The sequence below is a fragment of the Leucoraja erinacea genome, chromosome 6, assembly GCF_028641065.1.
Source record: "Leucoraja erinacea ecotype New England chromosome 6, Leri_hhj_1, whole genome shotgun sequence".
NCBI lineage: Eukaryota > Metazoa > Chordata > Chondrichthyes > Rajiformes > Rajidae > Leucoraja > Leucoraja erinaceus.
The window spans coordinates 84,026,869-84,048,501 of NC_073382.1; the positions used below are offsets into that span (position 1 = coordinate 84,026,869).

Sequence of the window (21,633 nt, forward strand, 5' to 3'; positions counted from 1 at the left end):
GACTCAATTCCTTGGAGCGCAGTAGGATGAGAGGTGTACAAAAGCTTGTAGAGGTGTACAAAATCAAAAGGTCATAACGTCATAAATGATAGGAGCAGAATTAGGCCATTCGGCCCATCAAGTCTACTGCGCCATTCAATCACGGCTGATCTATCTCTCCCTCCTAACCCCATTCTCCTGCCTTCTCCCCATAAACCCTGACACCTGCACTAATCAAGAATGTATCTATCTCTGCCTTAAGTATATCCACTGACTTGGCCTCCACAGCCTTGTGTGACAAATAATTCCACAGATTCCCCACCCTCTGACTAAATAAATTCCTCCTCATCTCCTTCCTAGAGGAACATCCCCTAATTCTGAGGCTAGGACCTCTGGTCCTAGACTCTCCCACTAGTGGAAACATCCTCTCCACATCCACTCTATCCAGGCCTTTCACTATTTGATACCTTTCAATGAGGTCCCCTCTCATTCTTATAAACTCCAGCGAGTACAGGCCCAGTGTCTTCAAACACTCATCATATGTTAACCCATTCATTCCTGGGATCATTCTTGTAAACCTCCTCTGGACCCTCTCCAGAGCCTGCACATCCTTCCTTAGATATGGTTCACAATATTGCTCACAATACTCGAAATGCGGCCTTACCAACGTCTTATAGAGCCTCAGCATTACATCCCAGTTTTTGTATTCTAGCCCTCTTGAAATAAAGGCTAGCATTGAGTTTGCCTTCTTTACTACCGATTCGACCTGCAGATTAACATTTTGGGAATCCTGGTAGTCCAGGATTCTCAGGCTCTATAAGGGGAATACGTAGTGTGAATGCACAGAGTCTTTCACCCAGAGTAGGGGAATCGAGAACCAAGGGACATGGGTTTAAGGTGAGGAGGGAAAGATTTAATAGGAACTTCAGGAGTGAGTTGCCGGAGGAGGTAGTTGAAGCAGCTACTTTCCCTAACGTTTGGGCAGTTACATGGATAGGAAAAGTTTAGCTGGGATCCCAACTATTAACAATATGTAATTGATAAACAAAATGTGTTTTGATTATGATATGCATATGCTTCTAATAAAAATATTATTAAAAAAAAGGAAAGGTTTAGAGGGATAGGGGCCAAACACGGGCAGGTGGGACGAGTGTAGATGGGGCATGTTGGCCGGCATGGACAAGTTGGGTGGAAGGGCCTGTGTGACTGTGAGGATTATCCGCTCCACCCTGCTGCACGAGCGTTGCATGGGGTACTTACCGAGCTGATCTTTCGTTTGTCCTGCTTGGGTGAAGAAAGTGCGGCCCAGCTCATAACCACCAAAGAAGAAGAAGTATCCAGGCATCTCCCTCATCAAGGTGCTGGAGAGACCCTGGTACAGGCCCAGCGGCCCGTCCGTCTTCAGGACACTTTTGATCACCGTCCACACCGTGCTGAACGGCAAAGGTGTTTTAGTTTAGTTGTGTTCAGTGTCACGTGTACCGAGGTACAGTGAACAGCTTTGTTGTTGCATGCAGCCCAGACAGCGGGAATACTGTACATGATTACAACCAAGCCGTCCACAGTGTACAGATACAGGATAAAGGGGATACAGTTCAGAGCAAGATAAAGTCCAGTGAAATCCGATTAAACGTGTCGGGAGGAACTGCAGACGCTGGTTTACACCGAAGAGAGACACAAAATGCTGGAGGAACTCAGCGGGACAGGCAGGGTCTCTCCCAGAGTCTGAGGAAGGGTTTCACCCAGAAACGTCACCTATTCCGTTTCTCCCGGCATGCTGCCTGACCCACTGAGTTACTCCAGAATTTGTATCTAAAGTCCGATTAAAGATAGTGCAAGGGTAGTAAGAAAAGCTGCTGTTGGAATAGAGGTTTAGAAGATGGGAGCAATAGTATTGAGAGATTGGAGAAACATAGAAACATAGAAAATAGGTGCAGGAGTAGGCCATTCGGCCCTTCGAGCCTGCACCGCCATTCAATATGATCATGGCTGATCATCCAACTCAGTATCCCGTACCTGCCTTCTCTCCATACCCTCTGATCCCCTTAGCCACAAGGGCCACATCTAACTCCCTCTTAAATATAGGCAATGAACTGGCCTCGACTACCCTCTGTGGCAGAGAGTTCCAGAGATTCACCACTCTCTGTGTGAAAAAAGTTCTTCTCATCTCGGTTTTAAAGGATTTCCCCCTTATCCTTAAGCTGTGACCCCTTGTCCTGGACTTCCCCAACATCGGGAACAATCTTCCTGCATCTAGCCTGTCCAACCCCTTAAGGATTTTGTAAGTTTCTATAAGATCCCCTCTCAATCTCCTAACTTCTAGAGAGTATAAACCAAGTCTATCCAGTCTTTCTTCATAAGACAGTCCTGACATCCCAGGAATTAGTCTGGTGAACCTTCTCTACACTCCCTCTATGGCAATAATGTCCTTCCTCAGATTTGGAGACCAAAACTGTACGCAATACTCCAGGTGTGGTCTCACCAAGACCCTGTACAACTGCAGTAGAACCTCCCTGCTCCTATACTCAAATCCTTTTGCTATGAAAGCTAACATACCATTCGCTTTCTTCACTGCCTGCTGCACCTGCATGCCTACCTTCAATGACTGGTGTACCATGACACCCAGGTCTCGCTGCATCTCCCCCTTGCAGTGACCATTTAGGGGTACCGCAAGGCACCAGTACTGGATAACCCCCAGCTATTTATGCAATATAGAACCATGATCTGGGATATGCAGGGAATTGAAGGCAATATCTCCAAGCCATCCTTTGCGGATGTGTCCATGTGGACTTAAGATTAGGGGGGCAGTGTTAGCTGTGAGGAGGATGCTATGAAGGGCCAACTGCAGGGTGACTTAGATAGGCTGGGGTATGAGTGGGCAAATGTTTGGCAGATGCAGATATAATGTGGATAAAATGTGAGGTTATCCAGTTTTGGTGGCAAAAAACGGGAAAGCAGACATTATTATCTAAATAATGGTGGCCGATTGGGAAAAGGGGAGATACAGCGAGACCTGGGTGTCATGGTACACCAGTCATTGAAGGTAGGCATGCAGGTGCAGCAGGCAGTAAAGAAAGCGAATGGTATGTTAGCTTTCATAGCAAGAGGATTTGAGTATAGGAGCAGGGAGGTTCTACTGCAGTTGTACAGGGTCTTGGTGAGACCACACCTGGAGTATTGTGTACAGTTTTGGTCTCCAAATCTGAGGAAGGACATTATTGCCATAGAGGGAGTGCAGAGAAGGTTCACCAGACTGATTCCTGGGATGTCAGGACTGTCTTATGAAGAAAGACTGGATAGACTTGGTTTATACTCTCTCGAATTTAGGAGATTGAAAGGGGATCTTATAAAAACTTACAAAATTCTTAAGGGGTTGGACAGGCTAGATGCAGGAAGATTGTTCCCGATGTTGGGGAAGTCCAAGACAAGGGGTCACAGCTTAAGGATAAGGGGGAAATCCTTTAGAACCGAGATGAGGAGAACTTTTTTCACACAGAGAGTGGTGAATCTCTGGAACTCTCTGCCACAGAGGGTAGTTGAGGCCAGTTCATTGGCTATATTTAAGAGGGAGTTAGATGTGGCCCGTGGCCAAGGGGATCAGAAGGTATGGAGAGAAGGCAGGTACGGGATACTGATTTTGGATGATCAGCCATGATCATATTGAATGGCGGTGCAGGCTCGAAGGGCCGAATGGCCTACTCCTGCACCTAATTTCTATGTCTATGTTTCTATCTCCCCCTTTCCCAATCGGCCACCATTTAGATAATAGTCTGCTTTCCCATTTTTGCCACCAAAATGGATAACCTCACATTTATCCACATTATACTGCAATGGAGAACCATATCTGGGACCAATATGCAGAGTCGCACGGCTAGGTGCAGATATTAACCATAGCCATCCTCACAACCAGCCATAGACATTGTCCATGTGGACTTCAGCAAGGTCTTTAATAAGATTAGGTGGCACTGGATCACTTAAACCTTGCCGTGATACCTGGCAGTGCTGGCTATGAAGGGCCAAAAGGCCTATTCCTGCACCTATTGTCTATTGTTACGGACGGGGGGGGGTATGGGAGGAATCAAACCTGCACTTTCACTGATCAGCTCCCACACAGTAAAATCAAAGCATTGTCGAAGTTTCAATTCCCAAAGAAACAGTCAACCTATTCCCCACCTTTGACAGGCTTCTGAACGGCCCTTCCATAATGGTGGCAATTTGGGAAAAGGGGAAGTACAACGGGTTCTGGGTTTAGACACGCTAGAGGCAGGAAACATGTTCCCGATGTTGGGGGAGTCCAGAACCAAGGGCCATGGTTTACGAATAAGGGGTAGGCCATTTAGAACGAAGATGAGGAACCACTTTTTCACATAGAGAGTTGTGAGCCTGTGGAATTCTCTGCCTCAGAGGGCGGTGAAGGCCAGTTCTCTGGATACTTTCAACAGAGAGCTAGATAGGGCTCTTAAAGATAGCAGAGTCAGGGGATATGGGGAGAAGGCAGGAACGGGGTACTGATTGGGGATGATCAGCCATGATCACATTGAATGGCGGTGCTGGCTCGAAGGGCCAAATGACCTACTCCTGCACCTATTGTCTATAAGCTAGGGTACTGTCCGATTCACCTCTACCCCATTGCGCACATTGGACTTTGTCTGTGGAACTGATGTGCTACAATGCTGAGAACTATATTCTGCACTCTGTATCTTCCCCTTGGCTTGAAGGGATACCGAGATATAGTGAAAAGCTTTGTTCTGTATGGTGTCCTGCTAAATCACACCATACACAGGTATTTTTAAGGCGGAGATAGATAGATTCTTGACTAGTCAGGGTATCGGGTTATGGGGAGAAGGCAGGAGAATGGATTGAAAGGGAAAGATAGACCGGCTATGATTCAATGGCGTAGACATGATGGGCCGAATGGCCTAATTCTGCTCCTATAACATCAATTTATGAATCAATCCATACATAGTACAACAGGTAGTGCAAATAATACAATTCCAGAGTGCAGTATATAGTCGTGTCTTGCACATTCTTGTTTAAATTGAGCAAAACACAAAGTGCTGGAGAAACTCAGGGGGGCAGGCAGCATCTGTGGAGGGAATGGACAGACAAAGTTTCATGTTGGGACCATTCTTCAGATAGCTCTTTTCCAGCTTTCTTCCCCCCCTACTCCATCAGACTGAAGAAGGGTCCTGCCAGATCCCTAGTTTCTCCAGCACTGTGCGTTTTGGTCACGGCTCCGTTAGTTGCTGGTCTTTGTGATGCTCGCTCTCGTTTACACCGAGGGGTGACATACCTGGGGTGACCCTCTGCCAGTTTCCCCGACATCTTCATCTCGTGCATGGCTTGCATGCGACATTTGACCAGCTCCGTCGGGCAAATGGCCAGAGAGGCGAAGACCGATGCGAAGGAGCCTGACGCAGCTTTCTGTAGGTCACTGCAACGACACACACACACCAGCACTAGCAGGGTGGCAGGGAGGTGTGGGACTGACACACACGCGCACACACACCAGCACTAGCAGGGTGGCAGGGAGGTGTGGGTACTGACACACACACACCAGCACTAGCAGGGTGGCAGGGAGGTGTGGGTACTGACACACACACACACCAGCACAAGCAGGGTGGCAGGGAGGTGTGGGGACTGACACACACACACACACACACACCAGCACTAGCAGGGTGGCAGGGAGGTGTGGGTACTCACACACACACACACACACACACCAGCACTAGCAGGGTGGCAGGGAGGTGTGGGCAGGTGGAGGCACTGACACACACACACACACCACACTAGCAGGGTGGCAGGGAGGGTGTGGGTACTGACACACACACACACACACACCAGCACTAGCAGGGTGGCAGGGAGGTGTGAGCAGGTGGAGGTACTGACACACACACACACACACACACACACACACACCAAGCACTAGCAGGGTGGCAGGGAGGTGTGAGGTACTGGACACACACACACACACACACACACACCAGCACTAGCAGGGTGGCAGGGAGGTGTGGGCAGGTGGAGGTACTCACACACACGCGCGCACACACACACACACACACACACCAGCACTAGCAGGGTGGCAGGGAGGTGTGAACAGGTGGAGGCGCACACACACACACACAAAGCACTAGCAGGGTGGCAGGGAGGTGTGAACAGGTGGGGACACTGACACACACACACACACACCAGCAGGGTGGCAGGGAGGTGTGAACAGGTGGAGGTACTGACACACACACACACCCACACACAGTGGAGGGAAGTGTGAACAGGTGGAGATACTGACACACACACACAACAGTCGGAGGTAGGGACACACACACAGTGATGGGGAGGTGTGAACAGTTGGAGGGAGGGACACACACACAGTGGCAGGGCAGTGGGACTGTGGTCAGTGATCATTGGGACTGATCCAGTGTCCCCACACCCTACACCAGGGAGTGCTACTGCTGCTTATTACAGCAATATCTAACCCACACTTGGGACAGTTACATGAATAGGACAGGTTTGTAGGGATACGGGCCAAACACGTGCAGGTGGGACTAGTATAGATGGGACATCTTGGTCAGCATGGATGTGAAGGGCCGAAGGGACTGTTTCCATGCTGTGTGACTTTGACTCTATGTCCCTTCAATGAATACAACTCAGTGACACTTTTACACTTTACTTTAGACTTTAGCGACACAGGCCGGCGCCAGCCGACAGTCACCCCGTACACTAGCACGACCCTACACACTAGGGACAAGTTACAATTTGCAGAACCCAATTAACCTACAAACCTGGACGTCTGTGGAGTGTGGGAGGAAACGGAGCACCCGGAGAAAACCCACGCAGGTCACGGGGAGAACGTGCAAACTCCGTACAGACAGCACCCGTAGTCAAGATGGAACCAGGTCTCTGGGGCTGTGGGGCAGCAACTCTACCGCTGCGCTACTGTGCCTCCCTGTTGTGGCAGCAACACTGCTGTCAGCCGGGGGGGGGGTAGGAAATTCCCCTATCACTTTCACCGCCTTCGCTCCACTATTCCTTCTGCTGCGGAAAGGATCAGTTCAACACAAATGCCATTGTAATGCCAAAAGGCAAGATAAGCGAGTTGGTTGTCTGGCAGAAATCAACCCACACCCAGCTCCCCCCCCCTAATGAAACGCAGCAGTGTACATCGCCCATGGCCAACCTGCAAATTGCCAGGGTCACAGAGCTGTATAGCACAGAAACAGGCCCTTCAGCCCACCTTGTCAATGTCGTCCAAAGTCGCACACCGGTCCAGTCCCAGAGTTCATCGATAAATAAGGGTGGCACGGTGGCGCAGTGGTAGAGTTGCTGCTTTGCAGCACCAGAGAACGGGATTAGATCCTGACTAAGGGTGCTATCAGTGTGGAGTTTGCACGTTCTCCCTGTGACCGCATGGGTTTTTCCCGGGCGCTCCCGTTTCCTCCGACACTGCAAAGATGTGCGGGTTTGTAGGATAATTGGCTTTGGTAAGAATTGTGAAAATCATTCCTCGTGTGTAGGATAGCGTAGTGCACGGGGTGGTCGCTGGTCAGCACCAACTCGGTGGGCCGAAGGGCCTGCTATCACGCTGTAACCATAAAGGCTGAAGTAAAATCTAGATGACGGCTTGACCAAAGGAGGGGATGGCTTATGAAGCAGCGGTCACCTGAGGTCAGCCTTGCTGTCCATTCCCGACAGATTCCTCACCACTCGCTGGCAGAAGCCGTAGGACAGGAAGAGCACGGCATTCTCCGAGATGTGGGCCATGAGCGCGGGCGTGGTGCCCTGGTAGAAGGCCCGGACACCCCGGTCCCGGTACGTCTTCGTCACGCACTCCACCACGTTGCGGTACATGTTGGGAAAAGTCTGCATCTTCACCTTCACCGTGTCGAAGGGCTGGCCCGTGTACACGCACGCAACTCCGCCTGTAGGGGAACAGTGGGAGCACACATGAACACAGGCAACTCCGCCTGTAGGGGAACAGTGGGAGCACACATACACACAGGCAACTCCGCCTGTAGGGGAACAGTGGGAGCACACATGCAACTCCGCCTGTAGGGGAACAGTGGGAGCACACATGAACACAGGCAACTCCGCCTGTAGGGGAACAGTGGGAGCACACATACACACACGCAACTCCGCCTGTAGGGGAACAGTGGGAGCACACATGAACACAGGCAACTCCGCCTGTAGGGGAACAGTGGGAGCACACATGAACACAGGCAACTCCGCCTGTAGGGGAACAGTGGCAGCACACATGAACACAGGCAACTCCGCCTGTGGGGAACAGTGGGTGTACACATACACACAGGCAATGATCCATATCCCTTCATTCCCTGCATATGTACTTGCTTACTTACTTACTATACGCATGTGCCTGTCTAAAAGCCAGTTGAACACCACTATCGTATCTGCCTCCACCACCACCCATGGCAGAACGCTCCACGCACCCACCACCCACTGTGTAAAAAAACTCCCACACATCTCCTTTAAACATTGCCCCTCTTGACTTGAAGCCAAGCACTAAGACTATTCATAATTTGATTTTCTTCCACCCAGCTCCCCACAATCTCAGGTATTCCAGAGAACATAACCCAAGTCTCTCCAACCTCTCCCTGTAGCTAATTTCCCCCCTAATGTCCCCATCCTGGGCTAGAGGTTCTGACCGTCTACCCTTTGCATGGAGAGATTGTCAGATCGGAGACAGCTACAGGCGTGTCTATCTACGATACAGAGCGTGGGGTCTGCCCACATGGTTCCACTGTGACCCCTGGTCTCTGTACCCAATGCCCCATTCCTCCAGACGAGAGTGTGGTGTATGATGTGGCCTTCTAGTTGTGCCCCATTGCCACATACTAGAGGGCAGTGTACGTGTGTGACCCCCTGGTCTCTGTACCCAATGCCCCATTCCCCCAGACGAGAGTGTGGTGTATGATGTGACCCCCTAGTTGTGCCCCATTGCCCCATTACCAATTGCCCCAGACGAGAGGTCGATGGCAGCTTGCACAGTTGCCGGCAGAGGTTTCTTATCCAGCGACATGGTGGCGTTTGATTCAACGGAAGGACGATTGGCTCAGTAAATCCAAGGGTGGCGTGCTGGGGGAACAAGGGAAATAAGGTTAAATATAGAGAGGGAATGATCATTTGGCTACACATGACCTCCTGCTTGAGCAACAACACAGTGATCTCAGCCACGCTAACGTTCACAATTCAGGAGTTGTTTAAATGTCATCTGTACCAGCAACAGATCAATGACATTCTCACTTGCTGCAGCTTAACAGCTGGTAAACGCAGTAACACACAGATAATGATAGAATAGTCAATGACAACCCTGATGTGACCAGACCCTAATAAATGTAAAACTGAAGACCGTGGTGCCATTAAAACCGCAAATCATTCAGAGGTCACACTGACACTGACACAAAAATGAACTTACTAATACACTGGGGCATGGCCAATGTATTAGTTCTCTCTTAGCTGGCTTGGTATACAAAGTACCACTGGATTGGCACATCCCAACGCCACTGGATTGGTACACACAAGTACCACTGGATTGGTACACACAAGTACCACTGGATCAGCACGCCCCAGTACCACTGGATCAGCACGCCCCAGTACCACTGGATCAGCACGCAGTGCAGTGCCACTGGGTTGGTACACACAAGTACCACTGGCAGGTACACAAGCCACATGAGTAGATCTTGCACTAAATGCGATTTGCTTTATCTCATATCTGTACACTGTGGACAGCTCGATTGTAATCATGTATTGCCTTTCCGCTGAGAGGAATGCACACAACAAAGGAAGCTTTACACGTGACACTGCGCTCCACTGCACGGGCCGACCACACGATTCGAGTCAGAATTGACTATTTATGGTTCAAGACTACCTTGCACCTTTGAGCAAATTATATCCAATGGGCTGACAATTGGAGCCATCCATCGACTGAACTAAAGTCTATTTGTATATCAGGATCCCCATAGAGCTGATGTCATCCAACTCATTGTACAAATGGTCCAGAGAAGAATTGAAGAGAGTTTCACCAACATATTAAAAGGGTTTTCCATCATGTTGTTAAGATTGCTTGTATACGTCATGTACTTAAAGCATTCACATTGTCACAAGCAAAACACAAAGTGGTGGTGCAACTCAGCGGGTCAGGCAGCATCGATGGAAGGAATGGACAGACGACGTTTCGGCGACTGTCAGAGGCACACACACACACACACACACCACACAGCGGGGGACAGGGCAAGCGGGTGGGAGTACTGTCTGAGTGAAATTTACACGGTGCAAAGCCAAGGAGGTATAGACACACACCGCGATGAACAGGGAGGTTGGTATTGTAATTAAGACAGCTAAAGCACAGTGTACGGTAAGTCCTTTAAAAGAGGGGGGAGAGGAAGAAGGGGGGGGGGGGGGGGGGGGGGGGGGGGGGGGGGGGGGGGAAGGAGTGGAGGCAACTTTTAAAAAGTCAGGGATACACGGCTGTGAAGCTCGGCAAACATTAAACATTACCGGTCGGTTATCCTTGGTTCTCAAAACTACTGCTTACATTTATTTTCCCTAATGAGCCAATGAAATTCACCAGTCAGCACCGGCTACAACCTACGAGAACCCTTGAGAACCTTCGACCTCCTGACAACCCACTAGGACCGCCTGGCGACCCAACTAGGCCACGAGAATTCTCGTTCCTCTCCACGGCGGCTTCATTCTAGTCGCAGCTAATTTTGCAACTTGTTGAAAAATCCACGGCGACCATAATGAGGCCGCGACTAGTTCCCAGAATGCTGGAACTCCTCACGACCATGATGGCGACTCCCCGGCAACCACCCGCGAACATGTGGCGAGCATGTGGCGACTGCCTTGTCTCCTGCAGTCGCCTAAAAAGTCGTCTGAGCGGGACAGGCCCATAATGACCTTTTCCCACGTTATATGATTTGATAATCATAGAGTGATACAGTGTGGAAACAGGCCCTTCGACCCAACTCACCCACACCAGCCAACAATGTCCCAGCTACACTAACCCCACTTGCCGGCGCTTGGTCCGTAACTCTCCAAACCCGTCCTATCCATGTACCTATCTAATTGTTTCTTAAAGAATGGGATAGTCCCAGCCTCAACTGCCTCCTCTGGCAGCTCGTTCCATACACCCACCACCCTTTGTATGAAAATGTTACCCTTCGGAATCCTATTAAATCTTTTCCCATTCACCTTGAACCTATGTCCTCTGGTCCTCGATTCCCCTTCTCTGGGCAAGAGATTCTGCGCATCTACCCGATCTATTCCTCTCATGATTTTGTACACCTCTATAAGATCTCCCCTCATCCTCCTGTGCTCCATGGAATAGAGACCCAGCCTACTCAACCTCTCCCTATAGCTCACACCCTCTAGTCCTGGCAACATCCTCGTAAATCTTTTCTGAACCCTTTCAAGCTTGACAATATCTTTCCTATAACATGGTGCCCAGAACTGAACACAATATTCTAAATGTGGTCTCACCAACGTCTTATCCGACTGCAACATGACCTCCCAACTTCTATACTCAATACTCTGACTGATGAAGGTCAAAATGGCAAAAGCCTTTTTTACTACTTTATCTACATACGAGTCGACCTTCAAGGAACCATGCACTTGTACTCCTAGGTCCCTCTGCTCTACAACACTACCCAGAGACTTACCATTCACTGTGTAGGTCCTGGCATTGTTCGAAATCCCAAAATGCAAAACCTCACACTTCTCTGTATTAAATTCCATCAACCATTCCTCCGCCCACCTGGCCAATCGATCCAGATCTTGCTGCAATCATTCACAATCATCTTCACTATCTGCAAAAACCACTCACTTTTGTATCATCAGCAAACTTGCTAATCTTGCCCTGTATGTTCTCATCTAAATCATTGATGTAGATGACAAACAGTAACGGGCCCGGCACCGAGCCCTGAGGCACACCACTAGTCATAGGCATCTAGTCTGAGAAACAACCTTCCACCATCACCCTCTGCTTCCTTCGATGGAGCCAATTTGCTATCCATTCAGCCGTCTGTCCTTGGATCCCATGCGATGCAGAGCAGCCTACCATGCGGAACCTTGTTGAACGCTTTACTGAAGTCCATGCACATCTACAGCTCTGCCCTCTCATCAACCTTTTTGGTCACGTCTTCAAAAATACACAAAAGGACACAAAGTGCTGGAATAACGCAGCGGGTCAGGCAGCATCTCTGGTCTGAAGACGGGGATGCATCAAGACCCGAAACATCACCTATGTCCATATTCTCCAGAGATGCTGACTGACCCGCTGAGTTATTCCAGCACTTTGTACAAAAGTTGAATAGGAGGTAGTGTTCCTGCAAGCTGTGTAGTCAGGTTCTCTGCAGTATTTGGTATGAAAAGCTTCGATCATCGATCGATGAGCCACCATTAGGCCAGGTGGGCGGAGGAATGGTTGATGGAGTTTAATACAGAGAAATGCGAGGTGTTGCATTTTTGGACGTCGAACAAGAGCAGGACCTACACAGTGAATGGTAGGGCTCTGGGGAATGTTGTAGAACAGAGGTATCTAGGAGAACAGGTGCATGGTTCCATGAAGGTCGAGTCGCAGGTAGATAAGGTGGTCAAAAAAGGCTTTTGGCACATTGACTTTCATCAGCCAGAGTATTGAGTAGAGAAGTTGGGAGATCATGTTGCAGTTGTATAAGACATTGGTGAGACCTCAGTTGGAGTATTGTGCTCAGTTCTGGGCACCATGTTATAGGAAAGATATTGTCAAGCTGGAAAGGGTTCAGAAAAGATTTACCAGGATGTTGCCAGGACTAGAGGGTCTGAGAGCTACAGGGAGAGGCTAGGACTATTCCTTGGAGCATAGGAGGATGAGGGGCGATATTATAGAGGATTATAAAATCACGAGGGGAATAGATCGGGTAGATGCACAGAGTCTCTTGCCCAGAGTAGGTGAATCGAGGACATATGTTTAAGGTGAAGGGGAAAAAATTTAACAGGAATCTGAGGGGTAACTTTTTCACACACTGGTGGGTGCATAGAACAAGCTGCCAGAGGAGGTAGTTGAGACTGGGACTATCCCAACATTTAAGAAACAGTTAGACAGGTATGTGTATAGGGCAGGTTTAGAGAGTTATTGACCAAATACAGGCAGGTGGGACTAGTGTAGCTGGGAACATGTTGACCGGTGTGGGTAAGTTGGGCTGAAGGGCCTGTTTCCACGCTGTATCACTCTATGACTCTATGCAGACGGAGGTGACCTGTGGTCGGTATCTGTGCGGATCAGGATTACTGACGGCAATATGGATCTGCGATGTAATGCCCTTGGCCTTTGCTGCCTCCTGTCCATTCTACCAATGACATGAATGAGGCCACAGCAGAGATTTGCAAACGGGGGTTAATGATTAAACACTTTATCAGGCAGATTAGATCCTTTATCTACGCCACTACCTAGATGCTGTATAACCTGCTGATTTGCTTTACATTTATAAATCACTGCCAAGTTTCGTTTTAAAGAATGGACATTTATCATTAAACTGCACAAAGGCGACTTTCAGCTGACATTCTCCTGTGGAACTATGTTCAAGTATTTACAAAAAAGTACAAAGTGCTGGAAGAACTCAGTGGGACAAAGGACAAAGGACATTTATTGTCACATACACCAATTGGTGCAGTGAAATTTGAGTTGCCATTGCATCACACCAATAAAATAAACACAACATTATAGAATTTAACATTAAACATAAAAAAACATCCCCCCCACAGCGGGATCAACGTTTCCCACTGTGAGGGAAGGCAGCAAAGTTCAGTCCACTTCCTCCATGTTCACCCACGGTCGGGGCCTATTTGAGGCCTCCACAGTCGCCGCTACAGCGGCCCGATGTTTCAGGCCCTCTCGTCGGTCAGGCAGCATCTGTGGAGGGAATGGACAGATAATGCTTCGGGTTGGAATCCCACTCGAGTCTGAAGAAGGGTCCCGACCTGAAACGTCGCCTGTCCACAGATGCTACCTGACCCGTCGGGTTCCTCCCGCACGGTGTGTTTTGATCAAGATTCCAGCATCGGCAATTCCTTGTGAATTCACAAATATAGTCAAATACTGGATGTGGATGTTACATTACATAGAAACATAGAAACATAGAAATTAGGTGCAGGAGTAGGCCATTCGGCCCTTCGAGCCTGCACCGCCATTCAATATGATCATGGCTGATCATCCAACTCAGTATCCCCTACCTGCCTTCTCTCCATACCCCCTAATCCCCTTAGCCACAAGGGCCACATCTAACTCCCTTTTAAATATAGCCAATGAACTGGCCTCAACTACCCTCTGTGGCAGAGAGTTCCAGAGATTCACCACTCTCTGTGTGAAAAAAGTTCTTCTCATCTCGGTTTTAAAGGATTTCCCCCTTATCCTTAAACTGTGACCCCTTGTCCTGGACTTCCCTAACATCGGGAACGATCTTCCTGCATCTAGCCTGTCCAACCCCTTAAGAATTTTCAACATTAGCAACACAGAAGTTAGGAGACAGTTGAGTGTTTGTGGCAGAGGAGATGTCTCTATGACATCATGGCGGAAGGCACAGAGTCACGCATCACAGATACTGACCCTTCGGCTCAACTCATCCAAGCCGACCGAGATGCCCTATCAAAGCTGGTCAGCTTTGAGGAATTTTACAGAGGGCCAATTAACCTACAAACCTGCATGTCGTTGGGATGTGGGAGGAAACCAGAGCACACGGGGAAAACCCCACGCGGTCACAGGGAGACAGTGCAAACTCCACACAGACAGCACCCGTAGTCAGGATGGAACCCGGGTCTCTGGCATTGTCAGCTGTGCCACCCTTGTTCTGTTGCCAGTACATGCGATACTAAAACGACAAATTCAAGCAGAGCGGGGGAACTGCAAGTTTATCAGAGGGAGTGAAAAAGCTCAGTAAAGTAACGCATGAAGTTCTCAGGAAATCTTGAAGCGACATAGTGATATTCCCCACACCAGGGGGGCACAGTGACACAGCGGTAGAGTTGCTGCCTTACTGCACCGAGACCTGGGTTTGATCCCGACTACGGGTGCTGTGTGGAAAGAGTTTGTACATTCTCCCTGTGACCGCGTGGGTTTTCTCCTGGTGTTCCGATTTGCTCCCACACTCCAAAGATTGTCAGGTCTGTAGGTTAATTGGGCCTCTGTAAATTGTCGCTAAGCTGTAGGATAGGACTAGTGTACGGGTGTTGCTCAGTCGGCACGGACCTGGTGGGTCAACGGGCCTGTCTCCTCGCTGTATCTCTAAAACGAGACTTGAGCAATATTTTAAACAATTACCTTTAGCCCGGGACTCATCCTCAAAGCTGGTAGTTCAACACATCTACAAGACAATTACTGTTTGCAAACACAAATGAAATGAAATGCACTGTAATAAATCTCTCCTCAGGGGACAAGGCAGTGTAACTCTGCGCTGACCACAGATCCCCACAACGTGCCCCACCTCTTTGCAGTGTGTCAGTCCACATTTCAACACTGGCCGAGGAACTTTCCATGACAACTATGCCAGGCTTATGTTACCAGGCCGAGTTACTGTCTGTTTGTATACGCACTGACCTCTGCTCATCCCACACCAAACCAGCAGTCACAGAAGTGTTTCATTGTCATGTGTAGCAGCAACAGAGTAATGAAACTCTTACTTGCTGCGGCTTGACGGGCCTGTTAAACACAACAAAAATACACAGAGTGCTGGAGTAACTCAGTGGGTCAAGGCAGCATCTCTGGAGGACATGGATAGGTGAGGTTTCTGTACGGATCAGGACCCTTCTACAGACCCTACCCAAAACGCCACCTATCCATGTTCTCCAAAGACACTGAGTTACTCCAGCACGGTGTATTTTTTTTTGTAAAGCAGCATTTGCAGTTCCTTGTGCCTAAATATGTACAATAATCAACTGATAATCTGATGAGCATAAAACCAGGTAACCATAATAGTCCAAAACCAATGTCTGCCTGCCCATGGAAGATCATAGTTGCTGAGGTTAGTGTTGTGCAGTGTTCAAGAGCCTGATGGTTGCTGGGAGGAAGTTATACACCTCTATAAGATCACCCCTCAGCCTACTGCACTTCAAGGAATAATGTCCTAACCTCTCCCTGTAGCTCAGACTGGCTCTGACCACCAAACCAAACCTTCTGCTCTTTGGATCATCTCTCCCCGTGTCAACTACTCTTTGTCTTGCCCAGCACGAGGCCACATTTCTCTGCGTTCTTTCCACCTTCCCCCTCAGCTCCATGACAACTTGTTGACAGTAATGCCATCTATCTCTGCCTCGGCCTTTGTTGGCCCTGGCTTGATGGCACACTGCTCTCCTAGCCAGGGCCAGGGCCAGGGGCAGTCTCACACATTCCACCCCATGTACACTGGAGACCAGCCAGGATTCTGCGACCCTTTCAATGATCCAAGTTCCGTTCACCTGATCCCCACTGGCCCACACCCAGCTCCACCTCTATTTTAAGATTGTTTTCCTTGCATGCCCTTGCCCCTCCTTACTCCTACAATCTCAAGTTCAAACTTCAGCCCCCGGCAATCCTCCAATTCCAGTCCCCTTCACCACATCTACTCTGGACAGACATGTTACTGTTAGTTCCTACAGACACCCAGCTCTAGAGTTTCCTTTGTTAAACCTACATCTTGGACTGGCCTTTTGATCTGTTCTTTGACCATCACACAGACCAGGCTCCCCACGATTGTCGTGTTCAAGAAGGAACTGCAGATGCTGGAAAATCGAAGGTACACAAAATTGCTGGAGAAACTCAGCGGGTGCAGCAGCATCTATGGAGCGAAGGAAATAGGCGACGTTTCGGGTCATCAGTCTGAAGAAGGGTTTCGGCCCGAAACGTTGCCTAGTTCGTTCGCTCCATAGATGCTGCTGCACCCGCTGAGTTTCTCCAGCAATTTTGTGTACCTCCCCATGATTGAATCTATCCACACTGCCGCGGGAAAGCAGCCAACACCAAAGACTTGGCCCACCCCAGTCTTTTGTTTTAGAGATACAGTGCGGAAACAGGCCCTTTGGCCTACTGAGTCTGCACTGACCAGCGACCACCTGTACACCAGCTCCCTCATACGCACTAGGAACAATGTACAGAAGACAATTAATCTCCAAACCTGCACGTCTTTAGAATGTGGGAGGGCATCCGGAGAAAACCCACACGTTCACAGGGAAACTCCTTACAGACAGCACCCGTAGAATTGAACCCAGGTCTCTGGCGCTGTGAGGCAGCAACTCTATTATTGCGACAAGGTGCCACCTGTTCTTCTCCCCGCTCCCGCCCAGCAGAGGTACAGAAGCTTGAAAGCGCTCACCAGCACACTCGGGAACAGCTTCTTCCCCTCTGTTATCAGGCGTCCGAATGGTCCTTCCATAAGCTGGGGTACTGTCTGATTCACCTCTACCCCATTGTGGACGTTGGACTGTGTCTCTGGAACTGATGCGCTACAATGCTGAGAACTATATTCTGCACTCTGTATCTTCCCCTTTGCTCTACCTATTGTACTTGCGTTTGACTTGATTGTATTTATCTATAGTATTATCTGATCTGCTTGGATAGCTGCAAAACAAAGCTTTTTACCTCGGTACACGTGACAATAATAAACTGGGATATACATAATAAACAGAGAAACTTTAATGAGGCATTTGGAAGAAAATGCATCCAAATCTGAAGAAGAGTCCAGACACGAAACGCCTAGTAATTGGATTCAGATGAAAATTCACCACCTGAACGATTCGACCATGAGTATATTAGCAAAAGTCTATTTCAGCAAATAATCAAAAGTTTAAACATTTTCAAATGCGACCTTTTTTAATGTCCCGGCAGTAAAGAGAACATGTTAATGAGAACAGTCTGAAGAAGGATCTCGACCCGAAACATCACCTATACCTTTTCTCCAGAGATGCTGCCTGACCCGCTGAGTTACTCCAGCTTCTTGTATCTATCTTCATGTTAATATTGTATCTCAGTGCGATTGTTTTCGACAGGGTGAAGCCAATAAGAACATTATTTGCTAATCTGAGAAGTAACAAACAGTTAAGGACACAAAGTGCTGGAATAACTCAGTGGGTCAGGCGGCATCTCAGGAGGACGTGGACAGCAAATGCTTCGGGTCAGACTGAAGATTGTCTGAAGAAGGGTCCCAACCTGCAATGTCATCTATCCATGTTCTCCAGAGATGCTGCCTGATCCGCTGAGTTACTCCAGCATTCTGCACCTTTTGCAGGTGTCAGAGGTTATGGGGAGAAGGCAGGAGAATGGGGTTAAGAGGGAGAGATGGATCAGCCATGATTTAATGGCAGAGTAAACGTGATGGGCCGAATGGCCTAATTCTACTACTATTCCCTACGACCTTTTGTGGAAGACATTAAGTTTTGCACGGGTTGGTTGTGGTGGACAGAATAAAGTGTGTGCTTGTCAAGTCTGGGAGGTACTGCAAGGCATGTGAAGCCTCTCAGCAGAGCGCTGGAGGTGGGGTGCATTACGGAGGGATTGCTGCAGGGGCTTGACGCTGAGATGTGCAAGGTGTTTTAGCAAATGAAACCAGCGCAGGACCTGCACCCTGGAGAGAGAGGTAAATCGAGAGACCCAGGCTACAGGCACATGGTGCCCTGAAGATGGGGTCCCAGATAGACAGAGTGGTGAAGGAGGCATTTGGCACACTTGCCTTCGTCGGTCGAGGCTTGCAGTACCGTAGTTTGTTTATTTGTTTAGTTTGGAGATACAGCACGGAAACAGGCCCTTCGGCCTGAAGGGTCCACGCCGACCAGCGATCCCCGCACATTAACACTATCCTACACCCACCAGGGACAATTTTTACATTTACCAAGCCAATTCAACCTACAAACCTGCACGTCTTTGGAGTGTTGGAGCAAACCGAAGATCTCGGAGAAAACCCGTGCAGGTCACGGGGAGAACGTACAAACTCCATACAGACAGCAGCCATAGTCGGGATCGAACCTGGGTCTCCGGCGCTGCGTTCGCTCTAAGGCAGCAACTCTACCGCTACACCACCGTGATGCATGGTGTAATGGCATGGGTGGCGCAGAGGTAAAGTTGCTGCCTTACAGCGCCAGAGACCCGGGTTTAATCCTGAGCATGGGTATTGACTGTACGGAGTTTGTACGTTCTCCCCGTGACAGCATGGGTTTCCTCCGGGTGCTCCGGCTTCCTCCCACACTCCGAAGATGAGGGGGCTTCGGTGCAAATGTAAATTGTCCCCAGTTTGTAGGATAAAACTAATACTCGCTGGTCAGCGTGGACTCAGTGGGCCGAAAAGCCCGTTTCCATGCCGTTATCTCTAAACTAAACCTGTACAAGTTATCGGCGAGAGCACACATGCAGTACTGTGAGCCACTACAGGAAGGAGGTCATTAAGCTGGACATTAAGCGCGCAGAAAAGATTTATGGAGGTAACCGAATCTGGAAGGATTGAGTTATAAGGAGAGACATGAATGGTTCGAGCATTTCCCCTATAGCGCAGAAGGCTGAGGGGTGACCTTGCCGAGGTGCAGAAAATCATGTGTAGTTTAGATAAGGCGAATGTTTAGAGAAATATGATCTAAACACAGGCAAACGGGACTTGCTCAGGTATACACCTCTGTCAGCACGGATAAGGTGGGCTGAATGGCCTGTCTCCCCAGCTATATAACTAACTTAAAGAATAGTTAGTACGCAGCAAAATTGTCAAATAAAGATGTTTAAACTATTATTAGTATTCAATAGTAAGATTGAAGGCACTGGCAGACACACTCACAGTTGTCTGCTGGCCACATCTGATCATTAGCAGTGAATAATGGAAGAGTTCCCTCTCAGTTCAGGTGCCCCCACCCCACTCCCCACTGTGAAAGAGGGTTCAGAGTATTGGCGCATGTTAATGACACTTCAGTCCCTCCCTTCCTTCCCCGGGAGCTGGAGCGAAGGATTGTGTTTTGGTCACTGGGAGAGGAGGTCCATTGTACAAGAGGCCGACTTAAGGGCCTGTCCCACTTACGCGATTTTATTCGGCCACTTGCCGGCACCGTCGCAGCAGGTCGCCGAAAAGTTCAAAATGTTGAAAATCCAGTGACGACCAGAGACAGGTATGACTCTTTGGGCGACTACTCACGACCAAACAGGCGTCACCCCCGCAACATGTCCATTTCAGAGTAACATTACAATAAAAAATGACACATAGTGCTGGAGTAACAGCGGGTCAGGCAGCATTTTTGGATAGCATGGATAAATGACATATCAGCTCGGGGCCATTCTTCAGCCTGAGTATACATAAAGACGGTCTGCAGAAGGGTCCCGACCCAAAATGTCATCTGACCATTCCCTCCACTGACCCGCTGAGTTCCTCCAGCACTTTGTGTTTTGCTCAGGATTGCAGCAGCTGCAGTTCCTCTTGTCTACACGATCTCCCTGTGGTTAACCCAGCAATCACTTGCCACAGTATTTTCAATCGGTATTTGTGAAATGGTCAGAAAGAACAACTGCCAAACTTCACCCAGGCAAGACAGAGACAGGGCTGAAATCAGCACCCTCACAAGGCAGTGGTACAACCTCACATTGTCTGCTCCCACTACACAATACAGCAAGGTCCAAGCCCTTTACAAATACGGCACAGGAGAAAATGATCACTGCCTGCCAGTGATCAATAACACAGCAATCAAACCATGAGCCAGCTGGCTCAGAGCAGGGAGAATGCACTTGGCCCACACTCTCTCTTTCATGATAGTTTAATACAATAACCTCAGACCCAATCTGAATAACGCACACACAATCAAACACACACTCTCAGTAACATACACACTCACACTTTCCACTCCGAGACACGCACGCACACTCTCAGACACACACTCAGTGATACGCACACATACTCAGTGACATACACACGAACTCAGTGACACACACTCCGAGACACACGCACTCAATCACACACGCACACTCAGTGACATGCACACACTGTGATACGCACACACTCAGTGATACATACAGTGAAGCACACTCAGTGACATGCGCACAGTGACGCTCACACAGTGACGCGCATGCACAGTGACACGCGCGTAGTGACACACGCGTAGTGACACACGTACAGTGAAGCACTCAATGACATGCGCACTCAATGACACGTGCATCAGTGACACACACAAAACACATACACACTCAATGAAACACTCAATGATACACGCTTGGTGACACACACTCAATGACACACACACACTCTCAGACACCAACACACACACTCAGGCACATACATTCCGAGACACACACACTCCGAGACACACTCAGACACTCTCAAACCCACACTCAGTCAATCACACACAGGCCCCCCTACCCTAACTCACCCTCCTTCTGTCCGAGTGTCCGCCAGCTGCAGTTTGGGGCCAGAGCCCACCTCTCACAACTGCCCCACCCTCTGCAACCCCACCCTCCGCCCAGCTCAGCTCCACCCCTGGGCAGACGGTGTTTTCCCCGCCTGTCAGTGGCATGAGCTGGGCTCCCAGCCCCGGACGCTGCCTCCTTGCACACACTCACTCCCTCACACACTCTCTTTCGCTCACTCTCCCTCACACACTCATCACTCTCTCACTTACTCTCTCAACACTCACTCACACAAACTCTTGTACACACACTGACTTCCTCTGCACACG

The 21,633-nt window shown here is 49.1% G+C and overlaps 1 protein-coding gene across 3 annotated transcripts in view; it reads right to left on the bottom strand.

Moving 5' to 3' along the window:
* Positions 1-21,633, bottom strand: part of slc25a15a (solute carrier family 25 member 15a) — a 41,260-nt gene that overhangs the window by 10,734 nt on the left and 8,893 nt on the right. For 2 of the 3 annotated variants that reach the window (XM_055637485.1, XM_055637484.1), the window contains 4 exons: positions 8,941-9,066; positions 7,637-7,895; positions 5,273-5,413; positions 1,240-1,412 (listed from right to left, as the gene is read on the bottom strand). In XM_055637485.1, the coding sequence (XP_055493460.1) occupies positions 1,240-1,412; positions 5,273-5,413; positions 7,637-7,895; positions 8,941-9,010 (643 nt within the window). In that variant the 5' untranslated portion in view covers positions 9,011-9,066. Of the gene's footprint in view, positions 1-1,239; positions 1,413-5,272; positions 5,414-7,636; positions 7,896-8,940; positions 9,067-21,327; positions 21,402-21,633 lie in introns of those variants that run through there. The other variant, XM_055637486.1, reaches the window with a different exon arrangement.